The sequence below is a fragment of the Carex rostrata genome, chromosome 19 (genome assembly GCF_964058835.1).
Source record: "Carex rostrata chromosome 19, lpCarRost1.2, whole genome shotgun sequence".
NCBI lineage: Eukaryota > Viridiplantae > Streptophyta > Magnoliopsida > Poales > Cyperaceae > Carex > Carex rostrata.
This window is the reverse complement of record NC_135936.1, coordinates 8,040,105-8,060,814: the sequence shown is the minus strand read 5'-3', so window position 1 is coordinate 8,060,814 and position 20,710 is coordinate 8,040,105. Positions and strand designations below refer to the sequence as shown.

Here is a 20,710-nt window from a genome sequence, read left to right as displayed (position 1 = left end):
TTGAATTTTGAACATGAAATTATAAATTGAAGATATTATTTTGCTACTAAATTAAAAGTTGATTTTTAATTATTTGTTCCTTTTTTAATGAAAGAAATATGTATTGATATGCTTCAGAATTTTTTTTGTTTTAATTTTAGTTTCGTAATATTGGTAGCTCGTTGTCATGTAACCTTCTATAAATTATTAATTATTCGTCAGAAATAACATTTCTATGTTGGTGTACTCTTAAAAATAGTCACATTTTTATCTTTGCGGATAGTAGGGGTGTTCAAATGGTTCGGTTTATTTGGTTTTGAACCGAACTGGTAAGATTTGGTTTAAATGGTTCGGTTGTTCGGTTGAATTGGTTCGGTTCGATTGATTTTGTGACTTAGTTCGGTTTAAATGGTTCGGTTTGGTTTTGATTTCTCAAAACCGATTAAACCGAACCGACCGATTTTATTGATAGGGTCAAGACTTCTAGTATTATTTTGGTTCATTAATCAAAACCGAAGTTTAAATTGAGTATTATAGATGTATTGAGTTTTGATTTTTGAGAAAGTTCGGTTCAACCGAACAAACCGAAGTTTAAATCGGTTTAAATGGTTCGGTTTTAATTCGGTTTGCTATTTTAGTTCAGTCGGTTCGGTTGGATTTTCAAACTTCGGTTTTAAGTTCGGTTTGATTATTTTAGTTCGGTCTAAACCGAACCGACCGTTTGAACACCCCTAGCGGATAGTGACTTAATTATTTTTATGAGCCATTTGAGCTGAGAGAGAGTCAGAGAGATATACATAAATCTTATAATATAAATGCCTAATTAACGGATGGCCAATTGTGAATTGTCAATGTCGGTTGTCAGCAAGCACTCAAAAGCTTTGACCAAGCGCCGTTCTTCTAAGATAGTGAAAAAGAAGAGGCACTATATATACTATAATATACTATACAACTAAGGCCACAATCCGTTATAAATACCAAAGATCTCCCGTATCTCAACCACACCTCATCTTACAAAAGAACAAAAGCCAAGTGAGACCAGTAGAATAAAATGACACCAAACCATGGCCCCTTCACAAAAACAAACCACCAAATTCCCATTTCATCTCTTAACCAACCAACCACAAGCACCACTGGTATCAGTACCAGTACCCGTACTAGAGCCAACAATACTGTCTCAGGTACTGATTTATCAATCCTTACACAGTTTCACGCTGGTTACTTCCGCATAAGCCTTGGTCTTTGTAGCCAAGCTTTGCTCTGGAAAACCCTAGCTGAGCCCACAACTGATGCTCATGCACTTAGCGGCATAGTTCGAACCATACCTTCTTTTGCTTTTATCCTTCTTTGGTTGATCGCACTTCTGACTCTCCTCCTACTATGCTCCCTCTTCCTCGTAAGGTGTTTTCTTCGGTTTAGAAGTGTGCGTGCTGAGTTGGCGCATCATGTTGGAATGAACTATTTATTCGCTCCATGGATTTCCTTTTTGTTGCTACTACAGTCGACGCCCTTTCTTCGGCCAACCAGTCAGTTGTACCGAATACTGTGGTGCGCTTTCTCGATGCCAATTATAATTCTAGATGTAAAGATCTATGGGCACTGGTTCACTCAAGGAAAGAGATTTCTTTCAATGGTGGCCAATCCTACTAGTCAAATAACAGTAATAGGTATTGCATTTCACTTAACTATGTTATCTATATATTCTTCAGGTATAGTTGTGCCTCTTACCCTGAAGGAAGAGCCTATACAATCAATATATGCACCTATATATATATATATATATATTGTATAAATTTAACAGTTCATCTATAACATAATTGATGGTGTGATTTTAATAAATATATAACAGGAAATTTAGTCGGGGCACGTGCGGCGGCACAAATGGGTTGGAGGGAAAGCGCAGTGTGCATGTTTTCGCTCGGCATGATACACTACTTAGTGCTGTTTGTGACGCTATACCAACGGTTTCTTGGGAGTGACTCACTGCCGGCGATGCTTCGGCCGGTTTTCTTTCTCTTCATCGCCGCCCCCAGCATGGCTTGCCTTGCATGGAACTCCATCTCATCCAGCTTTGACACCTCTTGCAAGATGTTGTTCTTCCTCTCCCTCTTCCTTTTTGTCTCCTTGGTAATATATATTCTCATGCAAACTATAACAATTACATTCGTTTGAATTTCTTTCGTTTAATTCTAATTTTTAAACCTGCATACAGATATATATATATATATATATATATAGACTAATATGCATTCATGGCCCTATGCCAATTTCTTTCGTTTAATTCTATTTTTTAAACCTGCATACAGAGATATATATATATATATATATATATATATATATATATAGAGAGAGAGAGAGAGAGACTAATATGCATTCATGGTCCGATATGCATACGGTCCAAATTTGAAATTTCAAAATCCAAAACGTCAATCCGAACCGTTCATCTTATTCTTCATATTAATATGTGCTTGGAGACCAAATTTTACATTTTTCTGAATTTTTTTACTATTTATTAAGCCACTTTGAAAATTGTTGATCCAACGGTGACAGTTGATTTTACTGTTTTGTTAAGCCACCGTTGGATCAACAATTTTCAAAGTGACTTAATTAATAGTAAAAAAATTCAGAAAAATGTAAAATTTGATCTCCAAGTACATATTAATATGGAGAACAAGATGAACAGTTCGAATCGACATTTTAGATTTTGAAATTTTAAATTTGGACAGTATGCATATTGAGCCATAGGCATACGAATGCACATTAGTCACTATATATATATATATATATATATATATATATATGTATAGGACTTGGCTACTGTGTTATGGGTAGCTAAGAGGCCTCCCGTGCTACGGCTCAATATTTGAATTTTTAAAATTCTAACGGTCGATCCGAACCGTTCATCTTGTTCTCTATATTAATATGTGTTTGGAGACCAAATTTTACATTTTTTTGGAAATTTTTTACTATTTTTTTAGATTTATTGAAAATCGCTGTTTTTCAGACAAATCTGGACCATAAAAAACAGCGATATTCAATAAATCTAAAAAAATAGTAAAATTTTTCCAAAAAATATAAAATTTGGTCTCCAAGTACATATTAATATGGAGAACAAGATGAACGATTCGGATCGACCGTTAGAATTTTGAAAAGTTGAATATTGAGCCGTAGCACGGGAGGCCTCTTAACTACCCATAGCATATTAGCCAAATCCTATATATATATATATATTGACATTTAAAATATGTTGATACGTGCCAATTTAAGTATGCAAGAAAGACAAATGCACCTATTATCAAGGTTCATAGCTTGGAATATTTGGATATGCATGTGTCGTTTTCTTGAAAATTAACATAGCCAGCTAGCTATATGCCATCGTCATATATATATTAAAATAAAATAAGGTTCATGAACTCATGCGGGTGGAAAAGAGCAACTTCTCCTTGTTTTCTATTTTTATATATAGGAATCAAGATCCTCTCAGGCATGGATGAACTCGCCACACCTTGTGACGAGTTATTGACAGGTGATTCCAATAACAACTATCCATAAAATTAAGCAGGACCCTACGTAAAGGTGTGTGGGTCCAGGGCTTCAGTGACTTACCAGTTACCAGTTGCCAACACTGTAAAAAATGCTGTATTATTGGTTGATTGGGCTCTTGGGTAACTTATGTATAACTTCAAAAACATTTACTATCCTCCAGCAGCATGAGTGTGCTGTGTAGTACCCTTTTTGTACATCCCCTTGGCCTGGAATTTGTATTCTCTGAGTTAACTCAAATTTTGAGTTAAGATCTGGACCGTCTGATTTAAATCCACACTAACATTAAAGGCCCTGTGCATTATAGATGTGGGCCGTATTGGTTCGAGTTCTGATCACACGGCCTAAATATTAACTCAAACGGTACGTTAATGCAGAGGATATGAATTCCTTGTCAAATTAAGTGTAAATTTAAAAATCAAACTCGTTTGAATTTCTGAACAAATTTTGATAAAAAAAACTAACTTTTAAATTTTAAGATACACTGACCTTCGAATGTTCTTGATACACTACAACTTAAATTTTGATGAATAAATAAATAAATTTTTAAATTACAGTAAATTCAATACACTATCTATCGAAAAAAAGAGGAGGGATTGGATGACACCCTTTTTTGGTGACATCGAATAATATCGTGCATTTCTAAAGTTTTCAAAGTCCAAACAGTCAATCCAAACCGTTCAACTTGATGGATATGTTAAAATGTGCTTGCAGATCAAATTTTACATTTTTATGAATTTTTTTACTATTTATTAAGTATTTAACAAAATCGCTATATTCAGACCGTTGAATTTTTGTATCCATCTTAATAAATAGTAAAAAAATTCAGAAAAATGTAAATTTTGATCTGCAAGCACATTTTAACATATTCATCAAGTTGAACGGTTTGAATCGACTGCTTGAACTTTGAAAATGCACGGTGTCATCCGATGTCACAAAAAAAGGGTGTCATCCGATCCCTCCTCCTAAAAAAATAAACAACATATACAACTTAAATTTTTTTTATCATTTTATATACCCAATTAAAAAAGAGTCACTACTTATTACAAGACAAGGAAGAAAGTGGAGAAAATACACAACCAATTGCTAAGCAAACTAAAAATGTTTTTCAATATCTTAGATAAATTTAAATATGTTGTCAATATTTTAATTTTCCATTCAACTAGTACAGCTTTTTTTTCCCCATGGAAATAATTAAGCTTGAAGTTTGTATTGCTCATATATATATACCTCCATTAGTCACCGCCTCAAACCTGTCAACCATACCTCCACCAGCCACTGTATATATATATATTACATCAAGTCCCTATCTGATTTAACAAATTAAGTACATTGTACGGCTGCATATAACAAAGATTGATTCGCTTTCTAATCAGCTTACATATATGGAAAGCAACCTGGTCAAATTACTTCACTTTCATATCCTTTGAATATAAGAGTATGGGTCACAAAGTCACAACAAAATTAAGTGGACAATGAAAGAAGAATATATATATAGAGAGGAGAGAATATCCGCAACATAAAATTAGAATGGTTGATAGATCTAGAGTCAAGTAATGTATGGTATGGATCCCCTCAACAGTCACTTTAGTCCTTCAAGCGTGCCTTAAGCTTTTAATATTTTTCACACATTAGCATAGATATAAATGAGCAAGCATTTCAACAATGGTGGGTTCCCTACTTTACATGAAATGCATTACATATATAGAGATTGCTAGCTGTTTTCAGGTTAGATCAATAAGTTAATTTCCAAACTGTAGTTGTATATATCTTATCCTAGGAGAATGCAAAAGATTAGATCATATCAGAGCCTTTAGTAATATTCTGTGCACTTTTTAGATAGATAAACCCTAGACCTAAAAAGTGTGTCATCAACTAGCTAGAATGGCATATATATGGAAAGGCCAGTTGTGTACCACGTCAGTTCATCTTGTTAGTGGGTCACCACTCGCCATCACATCAGATAATTCATTCATGCATGAAGAATATTTTAGTTAGACATTGAACTCAAAATAAGTTCAAAAGCGCCCTCCTGCTGATGATAATTTAATTCACCTAATTAATTTTAATTACTAATTAAATTTGCAGGTGACGAGACCAGCATTATTCAAAAGATCAATGAGACGATTTAGCATCGCCTGGTGGGCCTACTCGTTCCCTCTGACAGTTCTTGCACTGGCTGCCACTGAATATGCACAAGATGTGAAAGGCATGATGCCGAATATACTGATGCTTGTTCTCTCGGTTCTCTCAGTTATAGTTACAATTGCACTGATGGTGTTCACTGCTTTCAGAACACACGATATATTACCGCATGACGATCCCTTCGCTTGTTACAGTATTGTGAGACATATTAGCACCTACGTAGCTAATGACTAATTCAACTGGTCGATCAGATGTACTGTTTAATTAAATAAGTGAAATTAATTAAAGAGCTACTATGAGAGAGATGTTCATGTGTTAGGCATATGTCCGTGGAAAGTGGAAAAATAGTAAAGCACATCTGATGCATAATAAGATTATGGATGTGCCAAGATTATAAAATAGATATACAACAACAAAGTAGACACTTTTTGCGAGGGAAAAAACGCATTTATGACAGTACTCCGTCGCAAATAGGAAAAACAGAACAATGACGGTACTCCATCACAAAAAGTCACTTTTTTATCCTCGCAAAAATTGTCTCATTCTTGTTATATCACCAAAAAAAATAAAAGAAGTTGTAAACTAGATGCATGTGTTATCACTTGCCAATTAATCCTAGATCGGAAGTGTGTGTAGAGAAGTTTATGATGTTACCTTGTAACTAGTAACATCTTTACATCTTATCTTTTTCTGTATGCGAAGTTTGAGAAATATTTATTTTGTGGGCTCTCATTATCATACCTTATTTAGACTTTGCTTTCATGTTCGGCGGAAATTAAGAAAGTGTTTATCTGGTCGATCGGTGTAAAAAAGTCGTTTGTGATGTCTCAAGCCGTTGATAGTGAAAGCGTGCATTGCACTCTATCCAAAGTGCCAACCAATGAGACAAATAAGTAGAATGGAAACAATTAATGCTTGAGTTTGGTTTAATTCTGCAACAAACCCAATGGGGTAGATTTTTCAGCTGTATGATTTTCATTAATTATATTCCATGCCAATAGAACTCTGGGCTGTTGGAAACTTGGATCAGCGGCACCTTTATTTATACAACACAAAGTTCTAATAAGATCAATTGGTATACTTCTATTGGTTCATATATTATAATCGTCTTAATTACAAAGGGAAGATATATGTAGATTAGACATACTCTAAGTCAGCTATAGTTCTAAACTACCTATGAGAGCAATATATATTTAATAAGATCAAAGCACTTAAAAACGGCGCATCATGGGATAGACCATGAAATTAAATTAAATATGCTCCCCATCAGGCTGGGTACCAGTACCACCATGTTCGTACCGGTTTGAGATGTTTTTCTTTTCTTCTGCATGTTTGAACTTGGACATCCAAGAAAAAATGAACGCAGGGTGATGTAGGATCACTTTATCCAAAAAAAAATTATATAAGATACCATAATCAGAAAAAAGAGCCCTGAATTTTCTATCACAAGAAAAAAAAAACAAGAAGAATGTTATGTCTATATTTGACAATCAATGGTACAAACTTGCCCCTGTTGAATGAAAAAATAAGGTTATTTCTATGACAGATGTAAATAATATGGTCTGAAATCTATCATACAGAGACAGGATAGCCAGCTGATATTTGTAATTACCATAGGTGGAGTGGAGCTTATGAAAGCATGAGAAAAGGAGAGGCGAGAACTTTTTATTTATACCCTGCAAATGGTAAAATTTTGGGCAAAATCCGTAAATTATAATAAGAGATCTTTGTAAACACAACCCCATTGCCACGACTAATTAGTAGTTTCATAAAAGTTGTAGCATAGTTCTATAGCCTTCTAGGCATGATATCCCGTGCTATATGATTGTTCTCCTTCCAGAATAACATAACATGGTTCTCCTTCCAGGAATCAAGGGTATAATGGGTACTCCAAAGCTCTATAAGTACAGGGTCAATAATGGGATTATTACATCCGAGGGCTTATTCCTTAATTGAGAATTGCTTGAATGCCACTAACAACAGATGCCTTCAGACTTGGAGAAACAGGCGAATTTCCAAAGAAACCATCAAAAAGAGCTGAGTTCACATTTGACGATTCTATTTTGGCATCAACATTAGATGGCAATCCATCAGCAGAAATGGAGATCTGTAAATGGAAATACAATTTGCAGTGCCATACCCATTAATCTAAAAGTTTAGTCTGAAAAAAGAAATAAAAGAAAGGAGGGCACTAGTACCTGACAGCACTGGTTATGACTGTTATGGACCATACAGGGAACTAAAGTAAAAAAAAAAAAAGTACTGGTACCTGCCAGCACCAGTCTTGACTGTTATGGACCAATTAAAGCTAATAGAAACAGAATCATCAATTTATATCACATACCAACAATTTTGAAGGTTCCGCCCAAGTAAGAAAAATGGATGTGCCTTCTTTGAGGTTGCGATCCATAAAGGTGGTACGGAAGACCGAAAGAGCAGCCTCGTCGGTACCGGCCAATTTTTCAATTCTTGGAGTGATAACATCATTCAGTGCATCCCAGAATGTCTTTCCATCGACATTTCTAACGAGCTTTATGTTTAATGATTTCTCACATGCCGCTGAGTAAATAAAATTATACTCAATTACAATTATAAATCAAAAGTTCTTTCCATTGGCATCTTAACTCATCTGGCCTTCTCGAGATTTTGATTTATTTTTCCACTTATCTGGTATGGAGTGAAAGCATGTTGGCTATAACAATGTTAACTGGAGGCTTCATTACACAATTGACAGACAATTAAGGTTAAAAATGGCTGTGACATAACTGATATAAGTGTACGTGTTACATACCATTATAAATTGAGTTGAAGACGGAGGAATCATCTGAAATTTCCTTATCAGAGTACCCTTTGAAGGGAGACAAATGTTCTTTGATAGAAGGATCTACAAAGAAGCAAGCACCATAAACCTTTATACCGATAATTGCAAACACCTTCTCTCTGTAACCTAAAAAATAACAGACAAATAATGTACAGATATCTCTTTTTAAACTATTGAACTAGAGTGATGTTCAACAAAATCATAGAATTAGTCTTATGTAACTTGTGCAAAATCAAATTCTAGGGTTTTATATAATAATCTAAAATTGTTGCCGCAATCAAAATTGACATATGGTGGGTACAGATCTGAGCCCTAGCATGTTGTACATTCTGGTACCAAGCCTGACTGGTGATCGGCGATAAAATATGTAGACTCCTCTGAAACATTAATTGCTAGCCTGTAAATCTGACAAAATTTGAACCACATTTCCCTGAAAGGAGCGACAAAATGCAACCCCAACCGACTTGCGAATCGCGACATAAGCTGACCAGATATATGATTAGATTTAAACATGAGAAACCCCAATTCAGAAGGCCCATAACAAGAATCCACACAGCGAAAATTACTAAAATTGCAGATCCAAATTGAGCTTTTTTTTATATATAAAACATGAAATTCTCTGTGTAATCAAGGTAACTACCCAAATCTGAAACCATCTGAGCCAAAATTTGAATATCCTGATACCAAAACCTTGAGCAAAGAGCCTCAATGCTAAATGATCAAAACCCCAACCGACCAGACCCAAACACAAATTGACCAGAAGCCAATAAGCCCCCCCCCCCCCCCCCCCCCCCCCCAACTTGAACTTATTCTACACTGTGTGCTAGTCTCAGAAAGCTTATTACCTGTTCCCAGAAGAATCAAGGATTTGGAGCAACCCGGTACTGTCACCTCCTTGGGGAATTTCACTTTTGTTACTGGTTCAGCAACAGAATCGACACTTCCAACTACAATCGAAAAGAATAACCTTTAAAACAAATTCTCATAAAATACTGCCTTTTGTAAATTTGTACTGACCTGAAGCTCTAGGTGCAAGAGAGGTAGTAACATTCTTAAGAGACCAGTTCAGGGAGCTGGAAGGACAATTCAATCCATTTCCCAAGAAATTAGGTGAATTGCAACGAAAAATTCCTAATTTAAATGTAGGCTTCGCGACAATTGTGGGAAAGGATGGAACTCTGGCCGAGGTTAAACCCGCCATTTTCTCTTGGGTTCTATCTTTTTAGTTTTCTTTCTACCGAAATGTTGAGATACAGTTTTGTAGTGTCAAATTCACATCCTCTCAGCTTACCGGACTCGGTACAATTGAATGGAATGGTCCAAGTTCTTTTTAACATGGCACGAATCTCAAAGCACAAATAATACTGCCCCTCTCAGCCATTCCGTACAAAAACTGGATGAAATTAAATCTTGGCCGTCCTTTTCAATTGTGTTGAGTCAGGTACCTGAGAGGATACGGATCCCTGCAGTGTCACTGTCAAGTGCAGAAGTGCCGCGGTGGTGCTCATCTGTGTTCAAGTTCTCTGTTATTCCGCGCAATTTTAGAGGGGAGAAATTAGGTCTTAAAACCAATATTGTAAATAACAGTACGCAGTTGTCGGACTGACATGTACCGTCAAGTGATTAATAAAAAATAATTAGTTAATTAGTCAAAAAAGTCTGTAACTGTTTGATTATCAATAATAACTAATTAACTAATTGATCGATCTTAACGAACTTTTTTTACAATACTCGTTAAAATCTTAAAAAATTGTCACTAAGGAATTATGTTAAACCCGTCATTATGTATTTCAACATTGTGTCATGTATTAAAATAAAGCCGTGTACAATCATGTACTCATGTCCGTATCCACGCAGAAAACCTACAAAACACATCATGGGACTCTTAAAAGGCCTGGGCCAGTTAAATGGACTCTTTGTAAAAGAAAACACAAGTGGGCTTTCTTTACCAACAGTGTTGAACTTATATTGGAATCTAATATTTTAAACTAGTAAATTGTGCCGTTGATGGCTTCATGCTAAGACTGCTCACAAAATAAAGGTAAAATTTCATTAATAGAAAGAAAATGGATGTGAAATAAGCGTTATTTTATCTTCTCTTTGTCCTTGATTTGAAGTGAAAGATCTGTCAAAATCTAGGTAGCGTTTTTCTTCGCACAATGTCATTTCCCTCTGATCCCTCTTTGTTTTACTTTCATTTCCTCTTATGAAGCAGGTGAACCTGTCCGGTCAGACGCAGTATGGTAAAATTCTCCCTCTACAATTTTTTCTTCATCTACGTCTGTGTACTCTCAATTAGAACTGAGTCTGATGAACAATATTGCTGTCCCGATAGGGGTTAAAAACGGATTGGAAATGGAATGAACAGTGGTAAAAACTATATCATATCAATTTTTTTTATCTTTCAGATATAAATATGATCGAATATTAGATAAATACAAATACAGAAAATGACAGGGGAGAATTTGACAAATTTCAATGGCAAAAATATTCCTTTTGATGTGTATATCTCCTCTTCTACTTTTGATTTTTGAAAGAAGTCTCTTCTTTCTGGATCTTTCCAAAGAAAACTCTTTTTCCTTGGATTGTGAAGGGCTCAAGAGGAACTTCGTATCCCTTGCAATTAAGGATGTAAATAAAATTGTCATGGAATGATTCCAACAAGACAACACGGTGCATGTGTTTAATTATGTGATTAAACTTTGTGTGTTGTATGTTTTCATTATTCGTATGTTGTGATCATTCTGTGCAATAAATAATATAATACGTAAATTAATCTATTACAATACGACACGAAATAAGATACGACACGACACGGTACAAAATGTAACTATGCATAACTGAACTAATATAAAATTATATCATTATTTATCTCAAATAACAATTCAATTTTTAAACAATATATTTATTTGAAACATTGATTTTTCTACAATATATATTTCTTTAGTTTACAATTATTCATAATTAATATTTTTATTTATTTTCTTACTTATACTACTTCAAAAAATATTAATGTGATCAAATATAAATCACAACATGATTATTTTCATAATTTTAGTTATGGTACAGTATGTAAAAAGTAAACTTAATCAAAACGCAACTATACTGTACATGACTCAAGTTACAACGTGACTAATCACAACACATGAAGACAATTTACATCCCTACTTACCGTAATCAATCCTACGCGTGAAATATTCCTTGAATTCATGTATTGTGTCAATATTCTCTCAATCCTCCCTTCTTCCCTCCTGAAAATCTAAACCGTCCTTGGATGTTACGCTGTTCGTTGGGCAAAGCGGAAACAAAAAATAAAGGCTCACAACTCGAAACTCAGTTTGGAATCAATTCAGATTCAACTCGCTAATAACTCGAGTCAAAACTGACTTGCGTTTACTGACTCAGTTGATTTATGAGTTGAATCAGAGTTACCTCCAACTCGATTCAGAATCAACTCGGTTGGACTCATAACAAATCCTAATCTATATATTTCTAATTATTGTGTCCTCAAACCTTATATTAATTTGTTTCCCACAATCTATTATATTGCTACTTTCCAATATACCGAATGGTTGAACATACTAGATATTATTAGTCATTTTTCTTACACTCATTTACAGGATAAACTCAGCTGGAGATGGGAGACCAATGGTCACTTTTCTGTTCAATCCCTTTATAAGATTCTCAATTTTCGAGGTGTTATCCCCAAAAACCCCATGTTATGGTGGCAAATTCCAATTCCAATTAAGATTAGGATCTTCATGTGGCTTACCCACAAAAACAAAATTTTGACAACAGAAAACCTCAAAAAGAAAGGGTGGGTAGGAACTGATCAATGTCGGTTTTGCCAACAACCAGAATCTGTTGACCACTTATTTGTGTCCTGTACATTTACCAAACAAATATGGTTCTACTTAGGGTCCTGCCAAAATAGTAGTATTGGTTGGCACCGATTTTCAGATGTCATTAAATATGCTAATCACCTCCCCAAAAAACACAAAATAGCTTTTTTACTAGTTATAAGTGCATTTTGTTGGACTGTGTGGAAATATCGAAATGATCTATGTTTTGCTCAAGGGAATAAAAAAACAGTCAGACAAGTAGTTTTACTTATTATCTCTCTTGTCCATTATTGGTCAGGTAAGGTGAAACCCCAAATTGCTGAAGCAACTGCTATGTGGCTTCCTGAGGATCTGAATGTGCTACCCTTGGCGGTATGGAGTCCAGAGGATGCAGCAGCTGCGCCTCCAGGAGCTGACGGAGGAGGGCTACAAATGGTGATTTATGAAGAATGAAGTCAGCAGCAGGTCCTTGGCTTTTCAGCCATTCCTTGTGTTTACTTTTGATTCCCTCAGCCCCTTTGTGCGGCTTAGATTTACTCTTGGTTGGTTTTGTGCTCGGATACTACGGTTTTTTTTTGTGACTATCGTTTTTGAATTTAATGTTATGGTATGCATCCTTATGGGACTTTTCAGCTTGCATGCTGAATTTTTGGTTTCCAGTATGCCTTCTGGGCTTTTCGATTTTAGATGGGTTATATTGGCATCAGGTGCAATAGGCAACTGACATTAATGGATGTAAGTTAACTTTTCTTTTCTTTAATGAAGATGGGTCTTTTGACCTTTTTAATCAAAAATTATATTGCTACTTGAAACTAAGAAAAAAAAATTATCGCTTCTCAAATGAGTAAACCTTATCTATTTGGTAATTTTAAATTATGTACTATTTTAATATTTTTGTAATTTTTAATTATGTATTAGCCATTGTCTCATTATGTACTGCTTTAATTGTGTATTATTTTAGTAAACTATGCAATATTTCTTTTATTATAATTAAATTAGATTGTCTCAGTATGTGCTATATTATTATGAGTCACAAGTGAATTCGGCTCGACTCGAGTTGCTTATGAGTTGAATTTAAATTAAAGTTTCTGACTCGAAGCTGGATTAGCAACTCGGTTCATGAGTTCGCGAGTTAATTTCAAATTATTCTCAACTCGGGGGCAGCTCTAGTTACAATACACGCCATTGGATCTGCAACCACAAACGGCCTAGATTCAATCCAGTCCTGCAGTTCTCTCCACGTGTCACCTCCCGATTACCATGCGTTGTGACCGTGCATTCCCCCGCGCCTCATGTGCAGTTGTGCACCATACACACTTTCAACCTTTGGTCCACAGCGGTGCTCTCCGGTTTTGAGCTTCCCAAATTTTGATTTTTTTTTTTTCCAGTCTACCACTTGGATTTTGACTATCTTTGAAGAATTTTCTAATTTAGCAAGACCACATTCTAGCCGTACAATTGTTAAGTTGAACAAAAAAAATCTTCTCCTCCCGGAGATATTTGTGGAACCTGAAATGCTACGCTTGAATTTCGAATTTTTGTTGGAAATCATAAATAAAAAAATATATTTTATCAAACCAACTGAGTTGCTTTGTTTTTTATAAAAATCATAAGAACCGAGGTGCCATTTCAGTTCCATTCTTTTTTTTTGTTGAAAAATAGTGAAAATAACTCGGACCAAATTGCTATTTTGGTCTCAAAAAAAAAAAAAAAATTTCTGACCAAAATGACATTTCAGTTCTTATAATTTTTGTAAAAAAAAAAATAATCATATTAGTTTCATAAAAAAATATTAATTATGGTTTATAAAAAAAAAATTCCTGAATTTCATCCGGGCTCGTTCTAAGAAAAACACACAGAAAGAAATGCCACCTAGATACCTATCCAAATGGGTGAGAGAGAACCACGTCACCCATCGTCAGCTCCTGAACCTATGAAAAGAATCTGAAGAATACTCTCGGATGAGAGAAATTATCTTCCAGAAATGCCCCCCACTCCCAAGACCTCTGCAAGTGTCTGCCAAATGTACCGCCTACCAATCATCCACGTCTACAAGAGAATCCAAACCACGCATCCCTTCAGCCAATCAGAAGATAGAAAAATATTTTCTAAGATAAGGGTCGCAAATTAATTTGTACCTATAAAATCTCCCGACAATTTATTGTGCCTCATTCCCAACAAACAAAGAAAGTCTCTCAGTAGTCAGTAGTCAGTACTTGCACAATGGCTCCAGTAGCTCTCTCCTCTCCTACTTTCCTCGGTACCCCAGTGAAGCTGGGTGTCTCTGACATGTTCATGTCCCGTATCACGATGCGCAAGACCGTTGGCAAGGCAACAGTCTCTGCCAGCCCCTGGTATGGTCCTGAACGTGTCAAATACCTCGGTCCCTTGTCTGGCGATCCCCCAAGCTACCTCACTGGTGAATTCCCTGGTGACTACGGCTGGGACACTGCTGGTCTCTCTGCTGACCCCGAGACCTTTGCAAAGAACCGCGAGCTTGAGGTAATGTGAAATTTGTAATTGTAATTAATCGATTAAAAGAAATCATTATTAATTCAAGCAAATTTGAACAACTTTAAAATTGTTCTATTTGTTGTATGTCCATAGGTCATCCACAGCAGGTGGGCCATGCTCGGTGCTCTGGGTTGTGTCTTCCCTGAGCTCCTTGCCCGCAACGGTGTCAAGTTCGGTGAAGCCGTCTGGTTCAAAGCTGGCTCTCAGATCTTCTCTGAGGGAGGTCTTGACTACCTCGGCAACCCCAGCCTGATCCATGCCCAGAGCATCCTGGCCATTTGGGCCTGCCAGGTCATCCTCATGGGAGCTGTTGAGGGTTACCGTATTGCCGGTGGTCCCCTCGGTGAGGTGGTCGACCCACTCTACCCAGGTGGCAGTTTCGACCCATTGGGTTTGGCTGATGACCCTGAGGCCTTCGCTGAGCTTAAGGTGAAAGAGATCAAGAATGGCAGACTTGCCATGTTCTCCATGTTTGGGTTCTTCGTTCAGGCAATTGTCACCGGAAAAGGACCCCTTGAGAACTTGGCCGATCACCTTGCTGACCCCGTGAACAACAACGCATGGTCCTACGCCACCAACTTCGTGCCCGGCAAGTGAGCAATTGATTTTTCAGTTGGTTGATTAGGAGGGTTGCAGTTGCAGGTTGGTATCTCTTAAAGAGTGTTGGTCTGCATGTGCTTGCTAGTTTCCGATGATCTGTTTCAGATTGTTGGTGTTGTAAACTAAAATCATTTTGTGCAGTAGATATCATTTTTGTTCTCTCTCTTATTACTTATTACAATGCCTGAACCATCTCCTCTCGTCAATCAGACAAAAGCTAAAATACATGCATGGACACACGCCAACGCACACACAAGTAACTACTCAGAAGCATAAATCTTAAATCTGTTAGTACATAAAAAAATAAACCGTTTTTTTGTGAAAGAGAACAACGAAGAACGCGAGAAGTTGAACTATATAGTGAAAAGTGAAAAAATTTCCATAGTAACTTGACTATTGAACTATTTCATCCTTCCAGTATTCATCAGTCACAACTAGGGGTGGCAAAAAAGCTCGTAGCTCGTGGATCGCTCGTGACTCGCTCTCTAACAACTTGTTCGTTAATGAACCAAGCTATTAACGAGCCAGTTCATCTCTAGCTCGATTCAAAATTAACAAGTTTGAGCAGAGGACTAGCCCGCTCGTGAGCTGGCGAGCCAGCTCAGTCCAAGTATGAATTTGTGAATTGATATGCATTTGTGTGAATTGGTATGCATGAATTTATTTTGTGAACTATATATGTCTTAATTTGAAGATTTAGTATTTTAGTATGTATGAATTTAGTTACATATTTATTTATGGTAGTTAACTTTATAATACATATTATCTAGTACATTTGAGCTTTTGGCCCACGAGCTTTCACGAGTTGGCTCAGCTTGCTCGTTGCCAAAACAAGCAAGCTTCGAGTCACTTTTTCAGCTCGGATCACTTTTTCTAGCTCGAGCTTGCTCGTTGCCAGCCCTAGTCACAATGAACTGTCCAATAAGCCTTATCAATCAGGATATTGGGTTAGTCTGTCTCGATCGAATGGCTGTTCCTCTTGTTGTATAAAGATTTCTGAAGCTTTATCAGTAATGAGCATAATTAATAAGATGAAAATGTCTCTCTTCAAATCCAAGGTCAACATATAATTTGAAATCCAAGTGGACAGCTGAATTTGTTACACCAGAATAATTGGTAAAACAATTTCAAAATAGATATTCAATCCATTACCACGAAGGTAATCTCCGTTTTGAACTTCTGATTTTCCAATCTGGGAAATTCATGGACAAAGGAAAGAAAAAACAGAAACAAAATGGCCACTTTCCCCTGTTTCCAGGAATTTTATTGTGCACTCGTTGATAACCAAAATAGCAGATAATACATTCAAAAGTGATCAGAATTGAAAATGTCTAGATAAATAGCAGTAGCTAATTGAGTTACACTAGATAAGTTTTTGAATACTAGTAGGGGATACCCACCGATTTGATTAATAATGAAACCATTTAACAGAGAACTGGTACCAAACTCTGACACTATTCTTACAGCTACACTAGATAAGTAGAATTACGTAATCAGGCAAATAAAAGATTTGAGGCCTTGTGATGTTTAATACACATGAGATGAATCAAGCAATTTCTAACACCTGAAATACACGACAATTATTTGGCATCTTCATCTTGAAGACTATATGGACTTATGCTGTGGGAAGAAACAAGATAGAGCATATATCTATAACTTCTAAAGCTTTGTCAGCTCTCAAAATAAGAATATATTTTACACCTCAAAAAACAAACCTTATATATTCTGTTTCAGAAATTAAAATATACAACTCGGGAAATGCAGAAATTTTTTACTTCTGTAACACACTAATACTGCATAGTATCTACATTACACAGCTATAAATTGCATGTGGCAGTTCTACTCCGGCTTCAGCTTCAATGATACACTGGGAAGAAGGAAAAAGTGAAAAGATATTTATAAAAATTAACATTGTGGAAAACTGGGAATGCCTTTCTACCTTTCTCAGAAAAGCCTATTTTTCCTTTAGGAAGGGATATATTGACAACCATACTCCTTTAACAACCGATAATACCGTTAGCAAAATGGAAAATTTTGAATTATGGATATGCTCCTGATAGTTTAGATATGTAAAAATTTGATGTGATTTGGAAATAATTTGGTCACCGGTGAAGTACCCATAAAATTGAACCATTAATTTTTCAAACACAACCAATCAAAACTATAGAGAAGATATTTTTTATTTTTCTTTTCTATTTTCATAGTCATTTGATCAGCTGTCAGCCTGTCATGGATATCAAAGAAATTTGTTGTCAATATAACCTATCCTTTTCCTTTCCTTTTTTTCTTACCAAAAGATCTCAAACTTTATAAACAATCTCAGAACATTTTTAAGGTATACCTGTCCGGTACAGAACCAGCAGCACTACCGAATAGTGCTGTTCCATGGTTTTTGGTCAACTTGATGTTTAAGACTAATAATGTGACTAAAAACCAAAGAAAATAAGAAACCAATCAAAAAAAAGATATCACTGGCCATTACCCAGCTGACCTATACCAAAGTTCTTGTTTGGATGACTGGCACCAAACTTGAATATCATTGTGCTACAACATATTTTACCCACATGCTCAGACCATAATACCAAAATTAGACAGAATTAATAACTAACAAACAGGATTAAATTTACCTGTTAATACAATATCTCTTTCCGGTAGGCGGTGGCCCATCATCAAAGACATGGCCAAGGTGAGCATCACAAACTGCACAAAGAACCTCGGTCCGAGGCATAAAAATAATGGACATGTCCAGTTTGGATTTCACATTATTTCCAATAGGTTGGTAGTAGGAAGGCCAGCCAGTGCCACTGTCAAATTTGGTTTTTGATCTGGCAAAGATACATAAACCACAAAACTAACATGAAGCTACCCTAAAGATTAAATATTTAAAATAGAAAAAATTGAACTATTTATTATGCTCCTACACACCCCTAATGTACTTTTCCTATACATACCCTTGGAAAATCAGAAGTTTCTCATACACACAAACCTGCACAAACATTTCTCCTCTTCCATTTAGCAATACACCTCTAATATTTATCCTCTCTTATTTTCAATGCAATACACAAATGCCATTCAGTTCTTATCTATTCACTTCAATGAGATAATAATGAGGAATCACAGCTAGTGTTGGGAGTGGTGGAAAAATAGAAAACTAACGATGCAAAAATATTTTTCATCTTTTATTGGCCGTCGCACAACATTTCCAATAAGGGGTAAACAGGCATATGACTGAAAAAAATGAATTTATAAATTGATCCAGAGAATCAACTTACTCGAATAAGGGAGTATCACAGCATATACAATGGTAGATGCCAAGTGTTTTGGTATTCCAATATTCACTGTCAAAATATTACATATTAGCAAGTAACAAACTATAATAAAATCAAATGAAAACAGTAAATGCAAAAGTTCTAGTGGAAGTAATATATGTATGAGGAGGGTTCAAATGCCTTCATTTTTTGCCTCCATTTTTTGTGCCTCCATCATGTCTACATTTTTAAAAACTTTAACAACTCAAAATTTAAAACTTAAAAGTCAAAATAAAATCTACATCATTTTATCTGTGCATTTGTAGACATTGATTTTTTAACTTATTAATTCACATTAAAAAAAATTGAAATGTTATAATTTTTTATGAGCGCACAGAGAAAATAACATAGATCATATCCAACGGTTTATTTTGACTTTTAAGTTCTAAATTTTGAGTTATTAACGTTTTAAAAATGGAGGCATTTGAACCCTGATCTTTTTATATCTCACATATCAGAGCCAAGTTTCACGTGTATTGTCATCACATATCAAGAGAATCTGGTAATAAAAGAGGCAATATGGCCATATGGGTAATTACCTAGGGAGAGGGGGGTGTCCGATGGGCATCGGACCAAATCCTGTTCGATGGGCTGTTTAAACCGTCAGATCTGCTTTAGGATTCGCACCCGCAATTTCGGGTCTGCTTTAAAATCCGTACACAGGAATCCTAAAGCATATCTGACGGTTTAAACCCCCCATCGAACAGGATTTGGTCCGATGCCCATCGGAAACCCCCCTCTCCCAATTACCTAACCTTTTTACATCTCACATAGAATAAAAAAGGGTGATACGGACATCTCGAAAAAAAATTGGTGATGGATCAAAGTTACCATGTGCCACATTTTTTTTCCAATTGAATTTCGTCTGCACGGATACAAATGCCATTTTCCCAAAAAATTGGCAAAAGAAGAGATAACAGAACTAAAGTCAGAGAAATTAGATGCGTACCCAGTGAAAGCCCTCTCAGTGCCCTTCTTGCGAGTGACGTAATATTGTTGATCAGTTAAGCGCTTCTTCCACTCTTCTTCGCTCAAGGAAGTGAAGTTAGCCTTCTCCGCATCTTTCATACAAATAAATTGCACAAAATTAGAAAAAAAAAAAATACAACAAGGAAAGGAAAATAAGCTTCTACTATTAAAGAGAAATCAAACCTTGAACTGGTTCGGGTCGCTGGGAAGAGGAAGTGCTTGAGCCCATCGCACGAATAGCGAGATTTTTGTTAAACGACCTCGGGATGAGTACAAGAGAGGTTGAACTGGAGAAAGATGGAGAGGAGATTGCACTGGAGCGGAGAAGGTTCGCTGTTGAGAATTGAATTACACCTGCTCGAGTGGCCATGGTTTTGGTTAATGACGAGTGAGTTCCGGTTAAGACGAGAGAGCTCCAGTCAAGACGAAAACGGATAAACCAGGGGAAATTTTTTATCTTTAATAAGAGAGAAACGTATGGCCGTACTTTATGCAATAAATGGAGAGGATGTTAAATCCATATTTCTGATTCTGCGGTTGAAACAGGACGTGACTACGAGTGCGTGTCCTCTGAGATATCTCATATTTTGCTTGACCCACGTGTCCGGTGACGCAGGGGCCAGTATTATTTGAGCTTTGAGATGCGCGCAGAAGGTATTGTAACGGTTGAGATTTTCCATCAAGTCACGCAAAATATGAGATATCTTAGAGGATGAGACCGAATCCTCTGCCATCTAGGACAGAAAATTCATGCCCCTAGAGTCACTGTCCGTGGACCTCCAGTTCAAAAATTAAAGAGATCGACCCCACCCACCAGTGACTGAGGGGCAGAAAATTCATGCACCCCGAAGGGCAAGTGATCTCATTCCCTCAGAGGATGTGAATTTTGTGACTACCGACTATGGTAATATTCGAATGCGTATCCTCTCCATTAACTCAAAAAGAAAACTTTGAGTTAATGAATCTTAACCGTCTAAGAGATCGACCCC

General features: G+C 36.2%; 4 protein-coding genes across 5 annotated transcripts; 2 read left to right on the top strand and 2 right to left on the bottom strand.

The window, feature by feature from the left end:
* The first annotated feature begins 961 nt into the window (after window positions 1-961).
* Window positions 962-6,084, top strand: LOC144571572 (S-type anion channel SLAH4-like). Of its 2 annotated transcripts, XM_078320911.1 has the most exons (4): window positions 962-1,646; window positions 1,829-2,106; window positions 3,446-3,505; window positions 5,611-5,717. In XM_078320911.1, the coding sequence occupies exons 1-3, from the start codon at window positions 1,031-1,033 to the stop codon at window positions 3,500-3,502; spliced, it is 951 nt and encodes a 316-aa protein (XP_078177037.1). In that variant the 5' UTR covers window positions 962-1,030; the 3' UTR covers window positions 3,503-3,505; window positions 5,611-5,717. The 2 variants fall into 2 exon arrangements, with proteins under 2 accessions (XP_078177037.1, XP_078177036.1); XM_078320910.1 differs by lacking the exon at window positions 3,446-3,505 and having other exon boundaries at window positions 963-1,646; window positions 5,611-6,084.
* A 1,232-nt stretch (window positions 6,085-7,316) lies between these two features.
* Window positions 7,317-9,740, bottom strand: FAP3 (Chalcone-flavanone isomerase family protein). The gene is made up of 5 exons (XM_078321052.1): window positions 9,506-9,740; window positions 9,334-9,435; window positions 8,459-8,614; window positions 8,012-8,226; window positions 7,317-7,774 (listed from the first exon to the last, which is right to left on the bottom strand). The coding sequence occupies exons 1-5, from the start codon at window positions 9,687-9,689 to the stop codon at window positions 7,616-7,618; spliced, it is 816 nt and encodes a 271-aa protein (XP_078177178.1). The 5' UTR covers window positions 9,690-9,740; the 3' UTR covers window positions 7,317-7,615.
* Window positions 9,741-14,489: 4,749 nt separating this feature from the next.
* On the top strand, window positions 14,490-15,610 carry LOC144571690 (chlorophyll a-b binding protein 1, chloroplastic-like). The gene is made up of 2 exons (XM_078321051.1): window positions 14,490-14,832; window positions 14,938-15,610. Exons 1-2 carry the CDS (start codon window positions 14,554-14,556, stop codon window positions 15,439-15,441), a joined length of 783 nt encoding a protein of 260 aa, XP_078177177.1. The 5' UTR covers window positions 14,490-14,553; the 3' UTR covers window positions 15,442-15,610.
* A 1,481-nt stretch (window positions 15,611-17,091) lies between these two features.
* MSRB1 (methionine sulfoxide reductase B 1) lies at window positions 17,092-20,205 on the bottom strand. Its single transcript, XM_078321050.1, has 5 exons — window positions 19,905-20,205; window positions 19,702-19,813; window positions 18,717-18,782; window positions 18,072-18,269; window positions 17,092-17,311 (listed from the first exon to the last, which is right to left on the bottom strand). Exons 1-5 carry the CDS (start codon window positions 20,089-20,091, stop codon window positions 17,284-17,286), a joined length of 591 nt encoding a protein of 196 aa, XP_078177176.1. The 5' UTR covers window positions 20,092-20,205; the 3' UTR covers window positions 17,092-17,283.
* Between the last annotated feature and the right edge of the window lie 505 nt (window positions 20,206-20,710).